Here is a 26219-nt window from a genome sequence, read left to right as displayed (position 1 = left end):
CATACTGCTGACCCCTTGAAGGATGAACTACGCTCTGAAAAACTATTGGAATCTTTCAGTGGCAGTGCATTTCCCTCACCTGAGCATTTGATAGCACATAACAAACAAGGCTGAACCTGAAGGGTTTTGTAGAAAGCTCTTTCCCCTTCTACTCACACCCAATAGTTATACAGACATAGAGATGTCCAGCACAGAAACAGACCCTTCTGTCCAACTTGTCCATGCTGTCCAGATATCCGAACTTTAGTCCCATTTGCCAGCATTTGGCCTAAATCCCTCTGAACCCTTCCTAATCATATACTCATCCAGTTGCCTTTTAAATGTTGTAATTGTACCAGCCTCCACCACCTCCTATGGCAGCTTATTCCTTACACACATCACCCTCTGTGTGAAAACGTTGCCTCTCAGGTCCCTTTTAAATCTTTCCGCTCACACCTCAAACCTATGCCCTCTAGTTTTGGGCTCCCCTACTCTGGGAAAAAGACCTTGACTATTCACTCTATCCATGCCTTGCATGATTTTATAACATCTATTAGGCACCCGTCTCAGCCTCTGACACTCCAGGGAAAACTACCTCTCCCTGTAGCTCAAACACACCAACCCTGGCAACATTCTTGTAAATCATTTCTGCACCCTCACAAGTTTAACACCATCTTTCCTCAAACAGGGAGACCGGAGTTAAACACAGTATTCCAAAAGTGGCCCAACCAATGTCCTGTACAGCTGCAACCTGACATCTGAACTCCTATTTGTCAATGCACTGACCAATAAAGGAAAGCATACCAAACCATTAAGTGTATAAGTCCTGCTCTGATTTGCCTTTCCAAAATACAGCACCTCACATTTATCTAAATTAAACTCCACCTGCCACTCTTCAGCTCATTGGCCCATCTGATCAAGGTGCAAAACTAAAATGGAGTGGAGGAGTTTTGAACTGCTGCAACGTGCTTGGAGGTAGAACCATCTCTGACTCTTGTTGGTCACCACCCATTGACAGAACAGACTCACCCTTTACAATGAAAACTGGACCTCGAGACATTTCCGAGTGTTTGAGCAGTTGTGCTAACGTCAGACACTTTGGTTACATGCAGATCATAATAAGATCTCAAGATGCCTCTTCTCACCTGGCAATGTCAGCCCCGCAAATATTTGCTACAGGAGGTCAACTTATACAGTCAGTTCTGATATAATGTGATAGTTCCGTTCTTGTGCGATCTCACGTTTTAAGAAAATCGCGTAATAGCCGCATTATTTAAACTAATGGGGCCATAATCAGATAATAGCTAATACAGATAAGGAAAGTTTGTGTTCTGCAAATAGTAGTCTAAGTTCTTCAATCACATTACAGCAAATTTATGTTGAAGAAACTCACGTTAAAGCAGAACCGACTGTACTCTGTTTGTTTTGAAACTTCACCTTAGCTCCGATCTCAGTCTGAGTTCATGATTTTGCTGGTCAATTTTAGGTAAATGCTACCCAGAGACACTAAACTGCTTAGTCTCAGTCTCTGAAGCAATGGGAACATTTAAATTATCTGCAAATACACAGTGGTCAAACCAGCACATGACCACCTTGCTACTCCTGCCTGGTTTAAGTACAGAACTACAAACAGTACCCCCAGCAGAGTGACTATATGTAATGTACTATGCTACAATTTGGCAGCTGGATTAAAGAATATTTTTGGTTTTAAGATGGGGGAGAGGGGAACGTGAAGCTATGTGAGCATTCACAGACTGGATTTGTCAGAAATAAACTTCAAAAGTGAAATATTGACCTCCTCAAGGCAACAGTGCACAGTCAGACTTATAACAAACACCCAGCCACTCTCCCACCCTTTTCAAGGACAATGGAGCTTCTTTTTCCTGTTCTCTGTTCATCTGTTCATGTAATTGTTTGTCCAACCAGTGAGGCAAGAGGTTAGATTAGGAACATGCTGTTGCCATGTGCACTGGGGATCAGCCACACTTTATAGATACCAAGCTTCAGCAATCTCTATAACAAGCAGCCTGATCTGGCACATCTGCTCTTAGCCTGAACCCCAAGATGGTAGTCACGTGTCTTCAGAAAGCACTCTTCATCCATGATAATTCTTCTATAACTGGCACTTCAGACTTGCTGCGAAACAAGCATTTTGTGTTTCCTGTCGTTGAATCTTACTTGACTGGAATTATTTCTTGGATTAGGTTGTAGCAATGCCTTTTATGAGTTTAATTATCACTCTCAGGTCAATATGTTAGCTTCAGCACTTCTCTAAGTCACTTTTGCCCAAAGATTGAAATTTGATTTTATTCCTGTAAACCTGCCGTAGGACCATAAGCATCTGAGGGGAAGAGTTGGGATCAAAATCCTTTGTCAGATTCAATTAGTTGAAGGTTTTTAACCTAAAACATTCATTTGAGCGCATTCTGTTCTAGATTCTGATGGATTTGCTGCCTTTTCTCATTTGCAGTTCAGACTTGGGGAATTTAAAAGCTTTTTATTAAAACTTTGTTTCTTTTTTGCTTTCATCATCCAAACTTGTCAGTGTGCCTGATCTGTCTGAAAATAAACTCTATTGTAGAATGATGCAGCACAGAAGGAACCCACTTGGCGTGTCCGCCCTACACTATGTGCAATGAAGCTGCAAGCATATTCTTTCTAAACAATTTGGCCACACAGCGTGCAGACAGAACCTTTCCACCAAACATGCAGGACACTTAGGGAGCAGAATCCAGAGACACAGTTATAGACAGACACATACCCACAAGAGAAACAACATTCAAACATAAGTATATGTGCTCTTCCTTTTATATTTTATTCACTCATGGGATGTGGGCATCGCTGGCTGGCCAGCATTTATTGCCCATCCCTTGTTGCCCCTTGAGAAGGTTCTGGTAAACTGATTTCTTGAATCATTGCTGTTCAGTTGCTATAGGTTCACCTACAATGCCCTTAGGGAGGGAATTTCAGGAGCTTGATCCAGCAACAGCGAAGAAATAGTGATTTTTTTTCCAAGTCAGGATGGTGAGTTGTTTGGAGGGGAACTTGCAGGTGATGTCCTCCCAGATGGAAATGGAGGTGGGTTTGGAAGGTGCTGTCTGAGGATCTTAGGTGAATTGCTGCAGTGCATCTTGTAGATGGCACACTCTGCCGTGACTGAGTGTTGGTGGTGGAGGGAGTGGATGTCTGTGGTTGTGGTGCCAATCAAGTGGGCTGCTTATTTCTGGATGGTGTCAAGCTTCTTGGAACACATTACATCTGCTGCATGTGCGTATATGTGTTGATATGCCTCTCTTGTTGTACATCTCTGTGTGTTTACTGCAGGTAAAAGAGTGCATGTCGAATTAATTAAGGTATGTTGAGTTTACACAAACCAGAGAATCTCACTGGTGTTATCTATTGACTTAATTTGAAGTAAAATCAGGGAAGTCACATCAATCACGTTACCATGTCCCAAATCTAAGAAGCAGTGCATCTCTTTACTATGGGAGCATGTCTACAGACAAACATAGGAAATAGAGTAGGCCATTCAATCTTTCAAATGTGTTCCGCTATTCAATTAAATAATGGCTGATTTGTATCTTAAATGCCTCTGCAAGACATCTTAAGGAGGTGTGTGTAAGTATTTTTGAAGGAAAGCTTTCGACCCTTGCATTACATAAAAATTTACAGGCTCCTGGACATGAAGAGGCAAACAAACAACCCTTTTGTTTGCAAACCTTATGCCGGAGAGATTGGGAAGTTTCACAGTAGATTTTTAAAAATTTGTCTTTTCATGCAAATGGCTGACCACATTTTAGCCACCTCAAGTTATCAGACAAAGTCTCAGGAACAGTTGTGGCTGTGATTGTGTGTGACACCAGCACAAGCTAACAAAGACACCACTCAATCACCTCTGTAAGGCTATAGCGAATTGAGCCAGGCCCTCTGCATCAAGACTGACACAATGTTTGTGTTTCCAAAATCAAATAACTTCCAAATAAAGATTCATTTCCACAAGTAAAATTTGGAATCTAATAAAAAAAGTTTGGAGAGTTTACACATTGAGTAACAGATGGACGAAAATGATTTACGGGCTGAAATCTAACTGAGGTATTAAGAAAAGGGCATGGAAGCTCCCTTTTAACTATAGTGGTTACACAGCACCTAGAACCCAGGCTCCATTCCAGTCTTGGAGAATTGTCTGTGTGGAGTTTGCACATTCTCCTCATGGCTGTTTGAGTTTACTCCAAGTGCTCCAGTTTCCTTCCACGGTCCAAAGATGCGCAGGTTGGGTGGATTGGCCAGGCTTAAAAATTGTTCATAATGCAGGTTTGGTGAGTTAGCCATGGTAAGTGTGGGGTTATGGGGATAGGGTGTGGGCGTGGATCTGAGTGGGATGCTCTTTGAGTGCAGATTCTATGGGTTGAATGGCCTCTTGCTGCATTGTAGGGATTCAATGATCCCTTTCAAGGAGAGATTGATAAGATTTCTGATTATCAATGGCGTAAAGAGCTATTGGGACAATTTGTTTACAAAACATTGAATTGTTCAATCAGTCACTGAGTAGCAAAGCAGACTTGGACTGAATAGCATACTCCTGCTCCTATGTTCCAATGTCAGGTTTAATGATACAGTATACTAGATATCCTATAGTGACTGACAGATTCCCATCTCATCAAAGATTCTAATTTGTAATTAATTGATATTTTGGAGTGAGGTACACACTATAATCTAATCAAAGTTCATATCATATGATGTACTGTGGGAGTTGCTTGTTAGCTATTCCAGATTTTATTAATACTGCATTTTGAAATCTGTTTATGTTCGCTTTATTTCAATGTTACATTCCCTAAGACATGGCAAGTTTCCTTGATCTCTTATTGTCTGCTGTTGAAAGGTTAAGATTATGATCTCATTCCTGTACTGTTCTCAGTATTTATCGAACCATCGATCTCCATTTACAAGGAGATTCCAAGGGCAGTGCTAAATGTGACTGAAGCCCTAACGAAATCTCCTGCTGAACAGTTTAATGAGGCTACAGTTCTGACACCTGAGGCTCTGCTGATAAATGTCTTACATTTTTTTAAAATGCAATGAATACGACTCAAAATGTCTAAAACAGCCAGTTGCAAGGGATCTCATTGTGTAGGAGGATGTCCATTGTAATTGTATCTAACTCCACAAAGTTCTTGGGCTAACTCTAAATCATTACATGCAAAGCAATAGAACAAGCAGGGCTATGTTAACCAGGAGATAGTACTTGAGGGGTGAGCCTTCCATGAAACAAAATGATGGAGTTAGTCATCACAAAGTGGTCACTCATTTACTCTGAATTCTCAAATGAAACAGTCATTAAAATTGTTGCATCCAATCTTGAGAAATTACAAAATATCTGTTGAAAATGACGAGCCCAGGATGGACTATGAAGCAATGACCAGGTTGTTGAGAAGATGATCAGAAAATGTTTCCTACATGTTGAGGTTTGTGAATTTCCAGAAATATCTTCAGACAAGGGACCACTTTGTGTCACGAAAGAGAGGAGACACCAGAAGTAATAAAGCCACGAGAGCGAACAACAAATACAACGAGGACAGAATCATCAATAATACAAGGAAACAACAGATAAATGCAAAATATTAAACAGTAACACTTAAACAAGGCATTTTGTGCAGCATGTGCTGAAGCTGGGCTTTGTAACACCCCAAACCTCAGAATCTTTTGGGCAGTTTCATGTGTTCCGACTGGGGCTGCTTCTGGAGATTTTATCACATGACATCCTAGTCACACACATCCCAATCCACTACACTCCCACCATTGGTCTATCCTGCAGGTGTTACCTTTCTACAGCCAATAGGAAAGGGAACAAACACTTTGCTGGCCAATCAAATGAAGCTCCACCATTTGCAAAACAGCCTTTCATTCCCCATCCCCAATAATTAACAAAATCATCGATACAAACGAGAGAACAACTCAGATTTCTGTTCAATGTTCCTATTGTTTTTCACCTGAGTTGCAACTAAAAGTGATCCTGAAATTAATCAATAAGTTTCTGGAACCTCCAGGATAATCATGGAGCAGTCTCAACACCAGAACCCCATCCCCTTTCTGAATGGAAAGGCAATGGAACAGGGATCAATTTTAATACAATTTTTGGATTGGCAATTTTCAGTTCATGAGGCATTTTTTGCATAACTGAAGAGTTAAAAAATATTAGGGTACTTATGGTTTTCTTTAATTTCTCCCTCCGCTGACCCCTCAACATCCCCACCTGTCTGACTAAACTCACCGACACTCTGTCTGGTGTTAAAAGCACCAACAACACTTTGGTGCCTCTCCCCAAATGGCTGGCCTTCAAACGTAAGCCGAGGTGCGGAATGCCATCGGACTGGCACCCATTACGGGCATCACTTTCTGTCTCAATCCTGCCCTGGCACAAAACCTACAAACGATTTCTCAGGGAGCAGTTTCAGAGAGAGCACTACGTCACCTTGAAGGCGTGCTTGCGGCTGATGTTGTCCGAAGGTTGAACAGGGCTTATTCGGAAGCTGAACAATGGGATGCTCGCCAGAACTGCATCCTCTTTCTCATCTGGATTCAAAAACAAAATTCACTGTTACTGAATTATCTTTCTTGGAAGACCGCTCTTTCGCACATACCACTCTGCATTATAAGGAAGGAGAGGTTACAAGAATAGACTGTGATTGGCACTCCTGCCTGATCTGAATGCTAGCGAATGAATGGCTTCATGCGAATGAAAAATTGCAGCCGTTGACACACTAAGTCCAACACTAGCTTTGGGTTTCCCTGGCCTCGATTACCATTGTTTGCAAAGTACACCCCCACTCTCCTCCCAGCCCCTCTCCCCAATACTCACCTTGTGTCTGTAACCTCTCCCTCAGCTACCTGGGGTGTTGTCTCTGACTGCCCAGTCTGTTACTTAAAATAAGACTGTTACTTAAACTAAGGCTTGACCATTAAAATGACGCATTCCTGATTTTAATCCCTCCACCACTGAGGGCAGTGCTCTCAACTGCTGAGGCTCAGGAATTCCCTCCCTAAACCTCTCGGCACCACTATCTCTCCCTCTCCTCCTGAAATGCTATCTCTTTGACCAGGTTTGATGGTTACCTCGGTAATAGAAGAGGCAGCGATCTGCCAGCACAAACCAGCGCTTGTTCCAGGACTTCACTCCTGAACTTGCCTGTCAAAGATAAGGACAGTTATGACCTTCGCATTGATAAGAGTGAAGACAATTGGCAAGGCAACAGTCAACATTTCCCAGTCATCCAACACCATTCCCTTGGTCAAAATAATGGATGCATCCACCTTGGATTTAAAGAAATTAATGGCTATTCCCATCAAAACATATTATCCTCATCAGATGCTGTTGACACCCTCACAATCTCAACCTACAACAGCAAAGTTTGGAAAATGTTGAAAATCTGAAAAGGTTGCTAAGAAATGATGGCGTCATGGTAATGGAATTAGATCAGTAATTTAGAAGCACAAGCTAATGTACTTGCGACAAGGGTTTGAATCCCACCATGCAGATCATGAAATTTGAATCCAGTGGAGTCTGGAATTAAAGGCTCATCCAAAGGTCGCAAAAGCCCATCCACTTCACTAATGTCCTTTAGGAAAGGGAAAATGGCCTACATGTGACTCCAGACCCACAGCAATGTGGCTCATGCTTAAATTATCCAAAAAGAATGAGAACAAATGGCTGGGGTAGCCAGCAATGCTTAGGTTGCACTAATGAATAAAAAATGGCTGGAAATATTCAGAAGGTCTGACTGTGTCTGTGGGGAGGGGAACAGAGTTGATGATTAATGCTTTTTCTCTCTTTGTAAAATTGATGGGCATTTCTCCAAGTTTCTTGCTTCTATAGCAAATATATCCTGCTCTGCAGGTGCCAAAATATCACCAAATGGAAAATACTGCAGCTGGTAGAAATCTAACATCCTGGAAAATTCTGGAATTCTGTTGAACAAAAGCTGAGTAGAAATGCCTGCCCTGATACTGGCAGTTGGGAAATCCAGGAATGTGGAAGTTTTGATTAACTTAACTACTGGACCTTATTAGGAGTTTTTTTTTGTTAAATCAGGTTTTCTGCCTGGCAACTGGATACACTGAAGAGTTTATCCATTACTGAGCAGCAAAGCCAGTGGTCTACACTGCACAGTGTCACAGCGTATCTGCTGGGATTGTGGAAAGGCACAAATGGATTAGGTGGAAGTTGGGAAGGATAACACTTCAATTTGTGTGGAATTGGATTGGTACTTTCCCACTTGACATTAGTTCCTTCCCCCAATGGTTTAACACTTCATCTAGCCCTGAAGTGTTCATTGCTTGGCCATTACAGTTTGTTGCATTGCCTTTATATTCTATGCCCAGTGAATGGCTTTACAACGAGTCCTTGCACCTACTTGGCTTTGGGCTGCGTTGTTATGACTCTCTACAGTGATGGCCCTTCACTTCTGTAAACAATTTGATCTTGATTGGCTTTGTGCTCGGTTTTGAAAACTTGGCACGGATTTCATGCGGCTGAGAGTTTGACTCATGTCTTTGAAACAATGAAAGTTTCTGTTGTCCAAAGCTTTCTTATAAAGCAACACAAACTGCAGCAGATAAAGTTTAAAAAAAAAGTTCCTACAATCCCACTTTGTGAAGAGAAGGGATGGATGCTTCAGAGGATTCTGGGAGACTTTTCAATGTTTGGTAAAAATGTAACTGATCATAAGATCTCATTTTAGACACTAACTGGACTTTCTGCACTTCCTTTTGACTGCCCACACATTTTAATACAATCCCAGTTCAGCATACCCCTGTGACATTTTATCAAATATCACTACAAGACAGGTATTAAATCCTTTACTTTAAATCAAAAAATAAAACTCATGCTTCATATTAGTTCTTTTGCATTAATTAAAGGCATCATTCAAACACTGTTGTACAGATCTGCAGTGGCAAATTCATTTCCCTGCACTGATTTAAAATATGTGCAGGATCTTATATTTAATAACAGTACAGAGTTCATGCATCTATTCCTGCTGAATAAGCACCAATGTAATGCAGAGAGCCTATCTGATCCTGCTGAATGGGGAACAAGTTACACAGCGAGTAACCCTTGCACTGCTGCATAACCAGTAAATCTGTGCTGTCAGCTATTCTCTATTCAGCAAGGGATAGATCACACCAAGAGAAATCATGACCATGTTAACTACCAACACCGATTAGTTATAAAAAGAGTAGCAAATGCAGTGAAATCATAAATGCAGATGTGAAGAAGCTTATAGCTTTACTGGAACTAATGTGCAGAGCAAGTAATTTGCACCTGTTATGTGGTGACTAACTCCTGCACAATAATTTCACAGTCACCCAGCATAAACCTGGGCATAACTAATTGGAATGCCAAAGTACCAACATTGATTTCAATGGGAACTTTATAGAAGCAGCATTTAATGCAGATTCGTTTATTTTGCAATTAGCCGTTAACAATGTGTAGTATTTTTGGCACCATGTGGAAGTGATCTCCAACACGTCTTAAAGATACTGCTTGATATGATGAAATGCAAACACAATTTCAGCACAGGTTTCTAGTTGACAAGCTATAGGTCTGTAAATTTGTGAAAGGATAATATTCAGGCTTGGGCTGATAAGTGGCAAGTAACATTTCGTGCCACACAAACATGGCCAATGTCCAATAAGAGATAATCTAACTATCTCCCCTTGACATTCAATGGCATCACCATTATTGAATTGCCCAATATCAATATCGTTGAAGTTGTCATTGATCAGAAACTGAACTGTATTAGTTTAAAAGTAGCTACAAAAGTAAGTTAAACTCTGGGACATTTTGATGAGTAATTCACTTCCAAATTTCCCAAAGCTTGCCCACCATCTGGAAGGCACACGTCAGGAGTGTGATGGAATGTTGCACAATTGCCTGGATGAGTGCAGTTCCAATATCACTGAGGACAAGGTGGACAGCTTGATTGGCACCCCATCTAACACCTTCAACATTCACTCCCTCCATCACCTATATACCTATGTACCATCTACAAGATGTACTGCAACAGCTCACCAAGGCTCCTTAGATAGCATCATCAAAACAGGTGTCATCTACATCCTAAAAGAATAAAGGCAGCAGATACATAGGAGCACCACCACCTTCAAGGTCCTTTCTAAACCAGTCACCATCCTGAACTAGATCACTATTCCTTCCTTGTCACTGGGTCAGAATTCTAACCATGTGCCCACCTATAGCACAAGGACTTCAAGCGGTTCAAGAAAGCAAATCACCACTACTTTCTCAAGGACAGTTAGGGATGGTCGATAACATCTGGTCTAGCCAGTAAAGACTATATCCCATGAATGAATAATAAAAAACGTCACTCGGCAGACAAAGGCAGACTGCCTTCAATAGGTTAAACACAAAGAACTGTGGATGCTGGAAATCTAAAACAAAAGCAGAAAGTGCTGGAGAAACCCAACATTTCTGGCAGCATCTGTGGAAAGAGGAACAGAATAATTCCAGTGACCCTACAGATGCTGTCAGACCCTGCTGTGTTCTTCCAGTGTTCTCTGTTAGTGCTTCCAGCAGTTGTGACGTAAAGAGCAGGATTGCCCATAAATACAACAATAAGTACAAGAGATAATAAAGGGGAAACCTCTCAACACAGATTTATGCGCTAATGAAATTCACCTTCAAAATGAGCAGTTGAAGCAGAAACGTGTCCAGTTCAGTTTATACAAATGGACAAACAGAACGAGGCAGAAGGACATGGACACAAGATGATTGATTTTAAAGAAAGATTTTCCAGGGTATGCAGGATTACAGAGCTGAGGTTGAAATCAGATCAGCCGTGACCATGGAGGAACAGGCTCGAAGGGCCGAGTGGTCTATTCTTATCTCTTGTTTGTACATTTGAAATGAAAGGAACTGGGTTTGCTGAAAGCTTTAGCGGAGTTGGGATGCTATTTTGCGGCTGTACAGGATGTTGGTGAGGCCACTTCAAGAATACTGCATACAAATGCTGGTCGCCCTGCTATAGGAAGGGTGGTGTTAAACTAGAGAGCGTATGGAAAATATTCACAAGGATGTTGCCTGGACTGGAGGGTTTGAGTTATAAGATGAGGCTGGATAGGCTGGGACTTCTTTCCCTGGAGCATAGGAGGCTTCATTGTAATCCCAGTTGTATCAACTCTGGCTCTGAAGGTATTAATGTTCATATTATAATAGCTCCACACACTCTACTGACATCACACACAGTCTGTGGGTCAACACAAAGAATTCTCTTCCAGTTTTCAGAGGGAGCAGATGAACTTGTATCAGCTCCCTAAGTTCCTAGTTCTGCCCACTATCCGCCTGACCAAATGCAGATGTACATGTTACTATCATGTAATAAGACTTCTTGTTATCTAACAACAATGCCTCTTCTGTAGATGGTCTCCAATGGTGTACCCTGTACCACTAATGGATAGTGCGACTCAAGACGAAGCAAAATTGAGCAGGATTGGTGGCAATGGTGACCTCAAACAGCCCTAACCCAGCACCACAGACTGGCAGAAGTGAAAGCTGCCACAAGGTGCCTACTGTGATCATGCAGGTAAAAAAAACACCACAACTTTGAACTGCACACATGGATGAAACTGGACCTTCAGAAGAGGAGGGATGGGAGAAACAAAAAAGGCTTAAATGCTTTTTTAAAAAATTAATAGCTGTGTGGACCAATACTGCGCTGCGTTGTTCTGTACAATGTTATTGTGGGGTTTAGCAATAAGACACATTATAGTATTGATGAAAAAAGACACATTTTATCAAAGCCCTTCATCTTGCACACATCAGGACAATTTGCAAGAATACCTCCAAGACTGATTGAGCATATTAAACAGAATGTTTCGTATGTTGCTTATGACAAGAAAGGGGATGACTTTACCTTACCAGTCAATGCTTGCGAATCTCACAACACAGCTTTTAGCATTAGATGTGATTCTGTAATTAAACAATGTTTTTTGGATAATCCTGAGTGAGTGAAGAATTATGCTACAGTTCAATTTAGACCTTGCAATATGGTGCACCTGTGTCTACTTGAAACTATGTAAATTAATATACAGGGTTCTGTTCTTTGCAGACAGAAACAACATGGACTCACATTGCATCTATTTCAACTCAACAAAATAGGCAACAGCCATTCGCTGGTTGATTTCTCAGGGTAATTCCCTAACCAATCAGAGTCAACCTGTTTGGTTCAAATGGTGAATGAAACTTGGCAGTTAACTGTCAATTAACAGTAATGGGATGCATTCTTCTGCGCAATACCTCGACCAACCAGATTCCACTTGGCAACTAGCTTTCTTCTGTCATGCAGTAGAAATATTGGTTTTCCCCTTGAATTGACATTCTTGTGAAGTTTCCTGACCCCGTGCAAGTTGAAAAAGCTAAACAAAGTGTGTCATGTTAGAGTATTAGAGATGTACAGCACAGAAACAGACCCTTCGTTCCAACTCGTCCATGCCAACTAGATATCCTACATTAATCCAGTCCAGTTTGCCAGCACTTGGTCCATATCCCTTTAAACCCTTCCTATTCATATAGCCATCCAGATGCCCTTTAAATGTTGTAATTGTACCAGCCTCCACCACTTCCTCTGGCAGCTCATTCCATACACACATCATCCTCTGTGTGAAAAAATTGCCCCTTAGATCCCTTTTATATCTTTCCCCTCTCATCTATGCCTATGCCCTTTAATTTTGGACTCCCCCACCCCAGGAAAAAGACCTTGGCTATTCATTTTATCTCTGCCTTTCATGATTTTATATACCTTTATAAGGTCACCCCTCAGTCTCCAACACTCCAGGGAAAACAGTCCCAGCCTATTCAGTCTCTCCCTATAACACAAATCCTCCAACCCTGGCAACATCTTTGTAAATCTTTGCTGCACCCTTTCAAGTTTCACAACATCTTTCCTACAGCATAGAGGCCAGGATTGAACAGTATTCTAAAAGTGGCCTAACCAATGTCCTGTACCAATGTTTCAGCAAACTCAAGTCTTGCACTACTACATGTTATTTATATTTATTTTTAAATAGACTGTCACTGCAGGGCAAACTTGTGCCACTGTATCCCAGTTTGACCCCACTGCTGGTCAGTCAAACAGGAGTTATACTGTACCTGCTTAAACAACCAGCCACTCTTTAGGACATTGGCTTTCGGATTCCTCTTCATTGAGTTTGACCTTTTGCCAAAGGCAGCATTTTTCTTTGACGACCTGGAAGTCTGTTAAGAGACAACGTTAAAACAACTAGGTGAAAGATTAAAAGCATCAACTAAAGAGAAACAATGTGCCCCCTGCCATTCCTCACCTCCCTACACACTCCTTTTTAAGGGGCATAGCTAATACTAACCCTAACCATAAAGGAGAACGAAAACGTATCAATGGAATAACAATATTTCATCTAGTATCTACTTCAGGCTCCAATACTTGCACTGCTCACTAATTGTTGAAAGCCTCAAAAATGTCACTAACATAGAAAATAGAAACAGGAGTGGCCTGTGAGCCTGCTCTGCCAATCAATATGAACATGGCTGATCATCTAACTCAGTCCCCTGTTCCTGCTCTCACTCCATAGCCTTTGATCATTTTAACTCTAAGAACTCTATCTAACTCCGTCTTGAAAACATTCAATGCTTTGACCCCAACCTGATCTGATTTGATTTGATTTGTACCGGGATACAATGAAAAGTTTTGCTTTGCATGTTAATGAGACAAATCATGCCTTACATAAGTACATCAGGATAAAAGTTCAGAATGCACAATATAGTGTTAAGCTACAGAGAAGGTGCGAAGAAAGATCAACTCTAACATATGAAGTTTGGTAATAGTGGGAATAAACTATTTTTAAATCTGTAGATACATGTTTTCAAACTTTTGCATCTTCTGCTTTTAGAAAAGGGTGGAAGAGAGTATAACCAGGCTGGGAGGAGTCTTTGATTATATTGGCTGCTTTTCTGATGCAGCAGGAAGTATAGATGCAGTCAATGGAAGGAAGTCTGGGTTTCATGATGGACTGGCTCTTTCTGTATCAGAGAATGCTGCAGGTGAAGAAGTTTCTCCTCATCTCAGCCCTAAATGGACGACCCTATATCCCCAGAATGTGACCCTTGGTTCTGCACTCCCTGACCATCGTGAACATCCTTCTACAGTTACTCTGTCTATTCCTGTTCCAATTTTAAATGTTTTTTATGAGATCGCTCATCCCTAATTTTTCTAAACTTGCGTGAATATAGCCCTTCAATCCACTAGCAAGTACACCACTTCCAGGACTGTGGAATTCAGGAGAGCAGACAGAGTGGCAAAGCACCTATCCTGCCAACTGCACCAGGCTATGTCCAACCTATACTCATACAGATACCACCTTGGCCTGGAATCAGAGCAGATCCATGTAAAGGTCTTGCAGACTTGACCATTCCCCTCCCCTCTGGTTTATTCCAGAAATAGTGACTGCAATTGGTAGCAAAAAGGGAATGAGGATGTGACAGACAACAGTGAACTGTGCACCAGAATCCATCACAGAAACATTCCAGAAGAACTGACCCTTCATAAACCCCATTCTTTGAAATATAGCTCCTCTGTTCTTTCGGGGTTTAACATAATAGTTAGCCTCAAGGTTTGTTGGGGCTTACAGGCTGTGCTAGGATTGCACTGTCCAGTGCTGGGATTACGCTATCCAGTGCTGGGATTGCACTATCCAATGCGAGGGTTGCACTGTCTAGTGCAGGGATTGCACTGTCCAGTGCTGGGATTATACTGTCCAGTGCTGGGATTGCACTGTCCAGTGCGAGGATTGCACTGTCCAGCGCGAGGATTGCACTGTCCAGTGCTGGGATTGCACTATCCAGTGCTGGGATTGCACTATCCAGTGCTGGGATTGCACTATCCAGTGCTGGGATTATACTGTCCAGTGATGGGATTGCACTGTCCAGTGCTGGGGATTGCACTGTCCAGTGCTGGGATTGCACTATCCAGTGCTGGGATTGCACTATCCAGTGCTGGGATTATACTGTCCAGTGATGGGATTGCACTGTCCAGTGCTGGGGATTGCACTGTCCAGTGCTGGGATTGCACTGTCCAGTGCTGGGATTGCACTGTCCAGTGCTGGGATTGCACTGTCCAGTGCTGGGGATTGCACTGTCCAGTGATGGGGATTGCACTGTCCAGTGCTGGGGATTGCACTGTCCAGTGCAGGGATTGCACTGTCCAGTGCTGGGATTATACTGTCCAGTGCGGGGATTGCACTGTCCAGTGCTGGGATTGCACTGTCCAGTGCTGGGATTGCACTGTCCAGCGCGAGGATTGCACTGTCCAGTGCTGGGGATTGCACTGTCCAGTGCTGGGATTGCACTATCCAGTGCTGGGATTGCACTATCCAGTGCTGGGATTATACTGTCCAGTGATGGGATTGCACTGTCCAGTGCTGGGGATTGCACTGTCCAGTGCTGGGGATTGCACTGTCCAGTGATGGGGATTGCACTGTCCAGTGATGGGGATTGCACTGTCCAGTGCGTGGATTGCACTGTCCAGTGCTGGGATTGCACTGTCCAGTGCTGGGGATTGCACTGTCCAGTGCAGGGATTGCACTGTCCAGTGCTGGGGATTGCACTGTCCAGTGCGAGGATTGCACTGTCCAGTGCTGGGATTGCACTGTCCAGTGCTGGGATTGCACTGTCCAGTGCTGGGGATTGCACTGTCCAGTGCTGGGGATTGCACTGTCCAGTGCTGGGATTGCACTGTCCAGTGCTGGGGATTGCACTGTCCGGTGCTGGGATTGCACTGTCCAGTGCGAGGATTGCACTGTCCAGTGCGAGGATTGCACTGTCCAGTGCTGGCATTGCACTGTCCAGTGCGAGGATTGCACTGTCCAGTGCTGGGATTGCACTGTCCAGCGCGAGGATTGCACTGTCCAGTGCTGGGGATTGCACTATCCAGTGCTGGGATTACACTGTCCAGTGCTGGAATTACACTATCCAGTGCTGGGATTACACTGTCCAGTGCTGGGATTACACTGTCCAGTGCGAGGATTGCACTGTCCAGTGCTGGGAATACACTATCCAGTGCTGGGATTGCACTGTCCAGTGCTGGGATTACACTGTCCAGTGATGGGATTGCACTGTCCAGTGCTGGGATTGCACTGTCCAGTGCTGGGGATTGCACTGTCCAGTGCTGGGGATTGCACTGTCCAGTGCTGGGGATTGCACTGTCCAGTGCTGGGGATTGCACTGTCCAGTGATGGGATTTCACTGTCCAGTGCTGGGGATTGCACTGTCCAGTGCGAGGATTGCACTGTCCAGTGCTGGGATTGCACTGTCCAGTGCTGGGATTGCACTGTCCAGAGCTGGGATTGCACTGTCCAGTGCTGGGATTGCACTGTCCAGTGCTGGAATTACACTGTCCAGTGATGGAATTACACTGTCCAGTGCTGGAATTACACTGTCCAGTGATGGAATTACACTGTCCAGTGATGGAATTACACTGTCCAGTGTTGGGATTGCACTGTCCAGTGATGGGATTGCACTGTCCAGTGCTGGGATTACACTATCCAGTGCTAGAATTACACTGTCCAGTGATGGAATTACACTGTCCAGTGATGGGATTGCACTGTCCAGTGCGAGGATTGCACTGTCCAGTGCTGGGATTGCACTGTCCAGTGCTGGGATTGCACTGTCCATTTGGGCAGCTTTTGACATGTTTTCCTTCCCGGGATCAGCCACCAGCAACGAGCTTGTTCCTTGGGACAGCTTCTGTGCTGTCTTGTGCCTGGGAATTCCAGCGGCCCTGCATAGTGGTACTGTCTTTCCCAAACCCTGGAGCCATGAATTTAACTAAGATGAACTTTATCTTAAGTTTTAAGTTTTGTTTTCTTATCTATGCCTTCTGTTATTAATATAGTCATCATGCTATGGTGACTTGAACAGTTCCACTGATTTTTTTGAAAGAAAAAATACAAGCAACAATAAATGACTATTCTACTTGATGGAACAAGCAACCAACTAAATTAAGTCAACTGTGAGACTGGAGACGTTGGGCTAGTTACTAAAGACGCACAAAACTCATAACCCAACCACCAACACTTACTAAATATGCCAGTTGCAATATGACACTTCCGACATAGATTTGTGCTCAGTGTTGCATGTTTATAAACGGTTGCCCCATTTGGAGGCCTTGTGGTTCAGATCAATATGAAGAGACCTTTATGATTCCTCAGAAGTGGCCAGTGGGGTTAGTCTGGCAATAATTGAGCCAAAAATACAATTTTCTGGAACAGCTCAGCAGGTCTGGTAGCATCAGTGGAGAGAAATCAGAGTTAACATTTCAGGTCGAGTGACCCTTCCTCAGAACTCAATAATTCAGTCAGTTTTAAGTACATTGTTTTAACAATTCTTCTTATGGCAATATCTTTAGCTTCCCATCTGACAGGTATGTTTGTGCCCATATAGTAACAGTATCCAATATTAAAAAATCGCACAATACCAGGTTATAGCCCAACAGTTTATTTGGAAGCACTAGCTTTCGGAGCACTGCTCCTTCATCAGGTGGTCATCAAGTGACAACCACCTCATGAAGGAACAGTGCTCCGAAAGCTAATGATTCAAAATATACCTTTGGACTATGTTGTGTGATATTTAACTTTGTACACCCCAGTCCAACACTGACTCCTCCAAATCATGGTATCCAATATTGACCCTTCAACTGAAGGTGAACACATGCTTCCTCTGCAGTGAAATGCCATGCTTACCCTGACCGCCTGTTCCTGAGAGGTTTCTGAAACCAAGGTGTGATTGGACATCTCACTGGCAATGCTGGTTGGACGCTGCCCACCTCCTCCTTCACCTCGCACACCTCCTGCCCGGTTCGACATGTTAGGCAGTGGCCTGAAACAACCGAAGGAACTGTGTTAGAAAAAGAGACTGTAATAGTCTCAAAAATCCCCAGATTTACTGTTGTACACATATGAATAGAACTTCGTGTCATGAATTTGTGTGCATTGCGTTCATAATATATCCGCACACTCTACTGTACATGCTGTGTATGTACATTAAATTCTACTAAATGTTGTGATACTCTTTAACCCAGAAACAGTACAACAAAGAAAAATAGTAATTTATTTTAAAGTGACTGTGGAACCTATCATTTCTAAAAGAATGTTGCAAAGTACTTTCAAGGGTTGGCATCCACTATAAGAAGACTCTAACCTCACACCATTAATGCATTGTCTGAGCTGAGATGTCATCTTTTTCTTATCCACTGAGTTAACTCAGGGCTGTGACTTGAAAGAAATTCTGGGATTTACATATTAATCAATCAAAACCTGCATCACAATTCTAAGTGATTAAAGACTTAACAGCAATCTAGGTTTGTCTAATACATCACAGCAGTTGTATGACACTTTGACCTTTAACATATAAATTCTGTGTCCTATGTACCTGCCTGCTGAGCTACCGGATGTTGGAGCAACACTCTAAAAGCTTCTACTTTGAAATAAATCTGTTCAACTATAACCCAGTATTGTGTGATTTTTAACACTGTAAAAAGGATCAATTGTAATTTGTTTGGATAATAAGAAATTGGCAATCAAGTCCCAGTGTATGACACGGTGACCCTTGGCCTGGAAGCTGCACCAATAGCAAGGAAAGCAGAGACAAAGGGAAGGTACAGTCAGAGGAGCCGGAGGGTGGAGGTGATCGCAAGAAGAAAGTGGAGAGAAACAGAAAGAAGAACACAAACAATTCTTGTGAGGAGAAGGAACAAGTCAATTTCAGGATAAGCTCAGTTTTTCTGTTTAGCAGAAAGAGGTACAGAAACTCTTGGAGAAACTGCACGGCTTGGCTAAAAAAGTGTGAAAACTAGATGGCTGTATGAATAAATAAGAGATGTTAAAGAATTGGGTATGTTCCCAGACTGGCCAAACAGGGAACTGTAGTGTTATTGGTTGGTCCATTGAAATGCGATTCAGGAAAGCTACATTTTCAGGATTGTTGCCAAATAAGGGAGAGAGGATTGGTAGAAATGTGTGTCCCTCGCTGGTGATAAATGTACCTGTGAAATCCAGAGGAGAGAGGTTTTAAAGGGCACAGCTCCTGACTGACCTCACAAGAGCAAGGAACAGCATGTTGTGGCTCTGCACAGCTACATACTGCCACATTTGTGGAGGAAGTGACTCAAATGCTTATGGCTACAAAAAGATGTACCTTTGTGAGCTAGCTAAAATGAAATTTATCCCTTTATTTGAAGTAGTAGTTGCCTAATAGTTTTTATGTAAATTGTAATGGTTCTATTGAGGGTAGAGTTAATCCTACAAAAATCCTAACCTTGTCAGTCGTTGCTTCACATGGAGGTTGTTCAGTAAGTATTAGTTTTCCCTCAGGGACCATAACAATGTTATACATTAATGCATGATAATGATATATTATAATTGTGGTGTATACTGTTTCTCTATATGTGGTCTTCTGTGTTAAACCGAAATGGTAATAATTTCCAGCTCAAGGTTTTTGACTGAAACAAGCCAAAAAGCATTTTACTGGAATTAGGCCTGAAATTTCTACAAATCCTCTCCCATTCTATTTCCAAATTGAGAATCACTGGTGTTTGAACTGGTCACAAAGTAGCTGTCACGCTAAAGGAAAATTGCAAGGATTTAATCTTTTGTTTCCCCTAACAGTTTTGCAATAACTCAGTCTCATACAGACAGAGGGAATATTTCTTCAGTGGGACTCGCCCAGAGGGAAGATCTCCTCCCACATTCTCTTTGCTTCATTAACACCCACAGATACAGTTACAGAACTTACAGCAAATTCATTTTTCAGGCACTCCTTTTTAATGAATGTGAGGCCTTCTGGACACAAAAGGATTCAACTATGTTTCAAAAGGGAGCTGGGTAATTCTCTCTGAGGTCTCAGCCAATATTAATCCTTCAAACAACATCTCTAAAACAAATTAGCTGGTCAGTTATACATTGCTGCTCACAGTTACAAATTAGCCATATCCTACAGTAATGGAGTGGAGATTGCAGGTTAAATTGGACGGCACGGTGGCTCAGTGGTTAGCACTGATGCCTCACAGCACCAGGGACCCGGGTTTGATTCCAGCCTTGGAAGACTGTCTGTGTGTGCACATTCTTCCCGTGTCTGCATGGGTTTCCTCCAGGTGCTCTGGTTTCCTCCCACAATCCTAAGATATGCAGGTCAGGGTGAATTGGCCATGCTAAATTGCCCATGGTATTCAGGGGTGTGTAAGTTAGGTGTATTAGTCAGGGGAAATGCAGAGTAATAGGGAAGGGGAATGGGTCTGGGTGGGTTACTCTTCAGAGGGTCAGTGTGGGCATGTTGGGCTAAATGGCCTGTTTCCACATCATAGGGATTCCATGTTTTATGAAGATTCGGCATGCATGCTATCGGTGGTGGTGGTATGAGCTGCAATTTCTTTCCATTACATGGCCGAGCAGGACATTGTCATTCTCTCTCTGCCTGCTAATGGAATGTGTTGGAAGGTGATGCACAACCTCTTTGGCCTTGCTATGAACACACCTTCCTTGGCCATGAAACCCCAGTGGTGAGACTCAAACCCAGAGCTTCTAATCAGAGAAAGGGAAGCTCAGGATCTCCTCTTACAACAGAGACTGCCCTATACTTGAAGTCATGAATGGGGCTATATAAATACAAGAGTGTGGTGCTGGGAAAGCACAGCATGTCAGGCAGCATCCGAGGAGCAGGAGAATCAATGTTTCAGGCATAAGCCCTTCATCAGAAATTTCCAGCACCACATTCTCAACTCTAATCTCCAGCATTTGCAGTCCTCACTTTCTCCTATATAAATGCAAACAGACTTTGGCGCACAGGGCACAATTCCAAAATTTAAAGATGATCAGAAACTTGGAAGCATTATGAATTGCAAGGAGGATAGTGTAAGCTTCAAAAAGGACATGTACAGATTGGTGGAGTGGGCGGATAAGTGGCAGATCAAATTTAATGCAGAAAAGTGTGAAGTGATTTATTTTGGCAGGAAGAACACAGGGAGGCAATGTGAAATAAAAGTGTACAATTCTAAAGGGGGTGCAGGAGCAGAGGGACCTGTGCGTGCATTATGTGCACAAGTCATCAAATGCAGCAGGTCGGGGTTAGTGAAAGTGGGCTTAATAAAGCAATACAGCATCTGAAACTTTATTTAAAGGTGCACAATCAAGGAAGCTATGTATAGAACACCAGTCCAGTCTCAAATACTGTATCCAGTTTTGTGTACCGCACACTTTAGGAAAGATGTGAAGGCAATTGGGAGAGTGCAGAAAAGATTATGAGAACGGTTTCCAGAGATGGGGAACTTCATCGAAACAGACATATTGGGACTGTTTTCCTTGGGCAAGGTTGATTGGCGATTTGATAGAAATATTCAAGATCTTCTGGATCTGGGCAGAGTCGGTCGGAAAACAATGCTCCCACAGATGGAAGGATCTGGAATAAAGAGGTACGGATTCAAAGTAACTGGCAAGAGAAAGAATGGTAACACAGGAGAAACCTTTTCATGTAATAAGTTATTAGGATCTGGAATGCACTTCCTGAGAGTGTGGTGGAGGCAGGTCCAGTTGAGATATGCAAAAGCAATTGGATCATCACCTGAAAAGGGTAAATGGGCAGGGCCGAAGGGAGAGGGCAGATGGGTGGCACAATGTAAATTGTTCCTAAGACGAACTAGTGCAGATGTGATGGGCCAAATAGCCTCCTTCCATGTTGGTACTGATTCTGTGAACTCTTTCTTCTCAGTAGGGCGTAGAATCTTTCATGTTGACTCGGCAAGAGGATTGGCAAGGCAAAACCGGAGAACTGGCACTAGCCTCATTACTCTTGCAGAGAGTCTGCATAGGTTTGATGGGTGGAATGGCCTCTTCGTTGTAACCATTCCACAATCCTGAGAGGACTGGATGTGCCTTCGGTTATCCTCTCATCTAAAATCCAGCACTTTGCCCAGTGCTGTACTTGGGGTACAAAAAAAAATTATTGGGATTATAGATAAAATGCCGGGAAGGTTGTTATAAAGATTATTGGGGGTTATACAGACACTGGACGAAAGCGGGGGGAGGTGTTACAAAAACTCTTGCAGCAGCTACAGCATCAGGAGCTCCGGAAGACAGGGAGCAGACAGTTTGTAGGCTGTACTGCCACAACTAGGCCATATTCTGAGCACACTTCCACACCAACTCGCCAGCCACTCCCTTCTGTGACCACCACCTGCCCTAAGTGTAACAGAGTCTATGTAAGCCACATTGATCTGTACAGCCGCCTATGGACTCACCCTGAGAGGGGAAAAGAGTCATCCTTGTCTGTGAGGGACCACCAATGACTGGGAGTATCAGCTTAGATTCTGTACTTGAATGCGGAGCATAACGCTTAGTATCACCCAATCAAATACAGCTGGGCAAGTTCTCTTTCTCTTCCCTCAGTTACAACTAAAAACAAAAGCTCTATTTTAAGAAAAATAATTCCAGGCAATAAAATATCTGCATCCTTCTGGAAGCCAATATAAAATGAGAAGAACACCACAAGAATTAGCATAATGAATAGGCCACTCAGCCACCTGAACCTGTTATAGAGTTAAACAGCATGGAAACAGACTTTTTGGTCCAATTCAGCCATGCTGACCAAATTTCCTAAACCAATCTAGTCCCACTTGCCTGCGTTTGGCCCATACTCCTCTGAACCTTTGTTATTCATGTACCTATCCAAATGTTTTTTTAAATGTTGTAACTGTACGTGCATTGATCACTTCATCTGGCAGCTCATTCCACATATGAACCATCCTTTGTGTGAAAGGGTTGCCCCTCAGGTCCCTTTTAAATCTTTCTTCTCTCAGCTTAAGAAATACGCCCCCGGTTTTGAACTCCCCTACCCAAATGGAAAAGACTTAGGCTATTCACCTTATCTATGCCTTTTGTGATTTTATAAACCTCTAAACGGTCACCCTTCAAACTCCTATGCTCCAGTGAAAAAAGTCCCAGCCTATCCTTATAGGACACTCCAGACCTGGCAATATTCTGGTAAATCTTTTTTTAAACCCTCACCAGTTTAATAATATCCTTCCGAGCGCAGGGCAACCAGAACTGTACACAGCACTCCAACAATGGTCTCACCAACATCCTGTACAAACTCAACATGAAGTCCCATTTCCTATACCAAATAGTCTGTACAATGAGGGTAAGCATGCTAACCATCTTCTTAATCATCCCATCGATGTGTGATGCAACTTTCAAAGAACTATGTTCCTGAACACCTAGGTCTCTCCGTTCGACAACAGATGGATCCCTCAACTCCGCTTTCCCGACCATCCCCCATAACCCTCGGTTCTCTTGTCAATAAAAAGTGCACACAATGCAATTTTAAATATATTCAATAACCACTATCACCAGGGGAAGAGAATTCCATAGACTAACAACACCCCGAGGGTAAAACAAAATCTCATCTTTTGACTTAAATGGGGACACTTCATTTGAAATATTTTGAATTATTATTCTTTTATTGGTCAGAGCATTGAGTATAGGAGTTATGAGGTCATGTTGCACCTGTACAGGACATTGGTTAGGCCACTTTTGGAATATTGTGTGCAATTCTGGTCTCCTTGTTATCGGAAGGGTGTTGTGAAACTTGAAAGGGCTCAGAAAAGATTTACAAGGACGTTTCCAGGGTTGGAGGATTTGAGCTATAGGGAGAGGCTGAACAGGCTGGGGCTGTTTTATCTGGAACTTTGGAGGCTGAGAGGTGACCTTATGGAGGTTTATAAAATCATGAGGAGCAGAGATAGGGTGAATAGAAAAGGTCTTTTCCCTGGGGTGTGGGTGTCCAGAACTAGAGGGCATAGATTTAGGGTGAGAAGGGAAAAAATTTTAAAAGAGATCTCAGGGGCAACGTTTTCTTGCAGAGGGTGGTGCGTGTATGGAATGAGATGGCAGAGGAAGTGGGGGAGTCTGATACAATGACAACATTTAAAAGGCATCTGGATGGGTATATGAATAGGAATGATTTAGAGAGATATGGGCCAAGTGCTGGCAAAAGGGACTAGATTAATATAGGATATCTGGTTGGCATGGACGAGTTGGACCAAAGGATCTGTTTCTGTGCTATACATCTCTATGACTATAAATGTGAGAGAGTAACATCTGATATAGAACCAGAGGCTTCCTGAATCTCTTTCAGCACAAACCAGTGCCAGTGAGAAGAAGCTTCATATTTCATTGCTGCCTTAGGTTGAGAACATTGTCACAGAGACTGAAAGGATGATTATCTTGGATCTGACTCCACTGCATGTCTGTCAACAGTAATTTATTGAGGCCAGCACTGTTACAGAGCACAATACAGTACAGGCATTGGGATGACCGTACGTATACACGCATACACACGCAGACACACACACACACACGCAGACACACACACAATACACGTGACAAATAGAGAGGCCAGTGATGAATGGGAACTATCAAAATCTCTTAGATGTTACACATATGCATATTTTAGAACACTCTCAGAATGAATTCACTCTTTATAAATTCTGCTGGCTGCTATAACCTGACTGCTTGTCATCAGCCTCTGGTAAATCTCAGAGGGAGAGAGGCAACCTTAAACTAAGCTGTCCTTCGGGAAGCCAATGAGACTCTGTCCAATTTTACCCTGCAATTAAATTGGGGATATTATATTGGTCCGAGGAGTGTAAAACCCAATCTTCAGCCTATTCCTGATACTCACATCTAATGGGTTAAAGTTACCATTCCCTTGATGAAATATTTCTTTGGATGGTGAAAATGTAAAATGTCTGAATTGTTATCTCATTTCTACATTGAGGTTTCTATGAGTCCAAAGAGACACTGTTACTGGGTCATGCACAAATTTACATCCAGCATCTACACAGTGGGCTGCAGCTCTTTTTGGATTTGAGCAGTTACTTTTGGAAATATTTCCTGCTGGCTGAAGGTGTAATTACCAATCGCCATGGAGACAGTACTTGGTCTGCCTGCAACTGTTTTGCAAAATTGCATATTGTTTAAAGAACACAATATGGGCTTTGGTCCTTCAATAACATCCTGAAAGATAAGCAGCAAATTGCATTCATGTAGCACCTCGAGCAGATTAATTCATCTCAGGAGTTGGGGACTGTACCCTTTGAGCCACCAAAGGGGATATTAAGACAGATGACCAAAAGCTTGGTCGAAGAGGTGAGTTTCAAAGTACATCTTAGAAAGGAGACAGCAGGATAGAGAGGCAGGACAATGTAGGGAGGGAACTTTGGAGTTGAAATGACAGCATGGCCGCTGTTAGCACCATGAAGAAAATTTGCAATAATGGAGCTGCACCTCATTGGGCATAAATAGCACCACGTGAGTGTAGTTATTTCATTTAGGAGTGCTTGAGAGATTGATGGAAAGAAGCACATGCAGAGAATCTTTAGATAATGTAACGGTAGGCAAAGATCTTAGTCTACCTCAGATTCCCATGTATAGAAGTAACTAATATTAGTTTTGTGATAAAGAGAGTTCTAAAGACGCCTAGGCCAAAGGACTCTTCTTGATTTGTCTTCTCTTCGACCAGTCTGTCTTGAATCCAAATTGTTGGATGTTGGCATAACGCCAAATGTCAAAAGAGCCACTAATGGTGGAGCAATGAACATCGGGATTATGCAAGAGACCAGAATAAAACACTATTTCAAGCTTATTTATTTTAATTATGAATTTAAACAACAAACAGCTGTGTGTTTGACAAATGAATACAAGGAAAAGGAACAGAGATGTGTTTATTTTAATCTGGCTTTGCAAAGTCCAGCTCAGTGACTGAATCCAGCACGTACATGATTCATACAGAATCTTTGTTCTAATCATGGATAAGTTAACTGATCTGAAACTGGGCTACTACAACACAGGCTTGACCTACTCCCAGAGCCTTTGCTGGAGGGAAAGGTTAATCAAAACTATTAGCCTGGATGCAGTCACAGTCCGTTGGCAAAACCGCAGGTGTTTTCTGTGAAGATTTGCATGTGACAAATGAAATTTTGACAAGTGGAATGTTGTTAACCTCAAGGGAACTAAAGCCATTCTGGTGGTGGGAGACAGAAAGATGACTAGGACCTATGAAACCATGTGTCATATAGCCCCACGCCAGCTGGTGAAGTGCAAAATTAGACGCAAATATTTTCCTTGCTGAGAGATTTATTGACAGAATGCAGCAC

At 42.6% G+C, this 26219-nt stretch overlaps 1 protein-coding gene across 18 annotated transcripts in view; it reads right to left on the bottom strand.

The window, feature by feature from the left end:
* The window catches only part of plekha6 (pleckstrin homology domain containing A6), a 341146-nt gene that overhangs the window by 66400 nt on the left and 248527 nt on the right, over nucleotides 1-26219 (bottom strand). For all 18 annotated transcript variants that reach the window (XM_043716433.2, XM_087973474.1, XM_087973473.1 and 15 more), the window contains 4 exons: nucleotides 17758-17893; nucleotides 13136-13240; nucleotides 7090-7162; nucleotides 6449-6549 (listed from right to left, as the gene is read on the bottom strand). In XM_043716433.2, coding sequence (XP_043572368.2) covers nucleotides 6449-6549; nucleotides 7090-7162; nucleotides 13136-13240; nucleotides 17758-17893 — 415 coding nt within the window. The remainder of the gene's footprint in view (nucleotides 1-6448; nucleotides 6550-7089; nucleotides 7163-13135; nucleotides 13241-17757; nucleotides 17894-26219) is intronic.

Source organism: Chiloscyllium plagiosum, unplaced genomic scaffold (assembly GCF_037043375.1).
Source record: "Chiloscyllium plagiosum isolate Xiang-an unplaced genomic scaffold, Cpla_swu_hap1 HiC_scaffold_26, whole genome shotgun sequence".
Lineage (NCBI taxonomy): Eukaryota > Metazoa > Chordata > Chondrichthyes > Orectolobiformes > Hemiscylliidae > Chiloscyllium > Chiloscyllium plagiosum.
The sequence above is the reverse complement of the archived record's forward strand: the minus strand, read 5'-3'. Positions and strand labels throughout refer to the sequence as shown.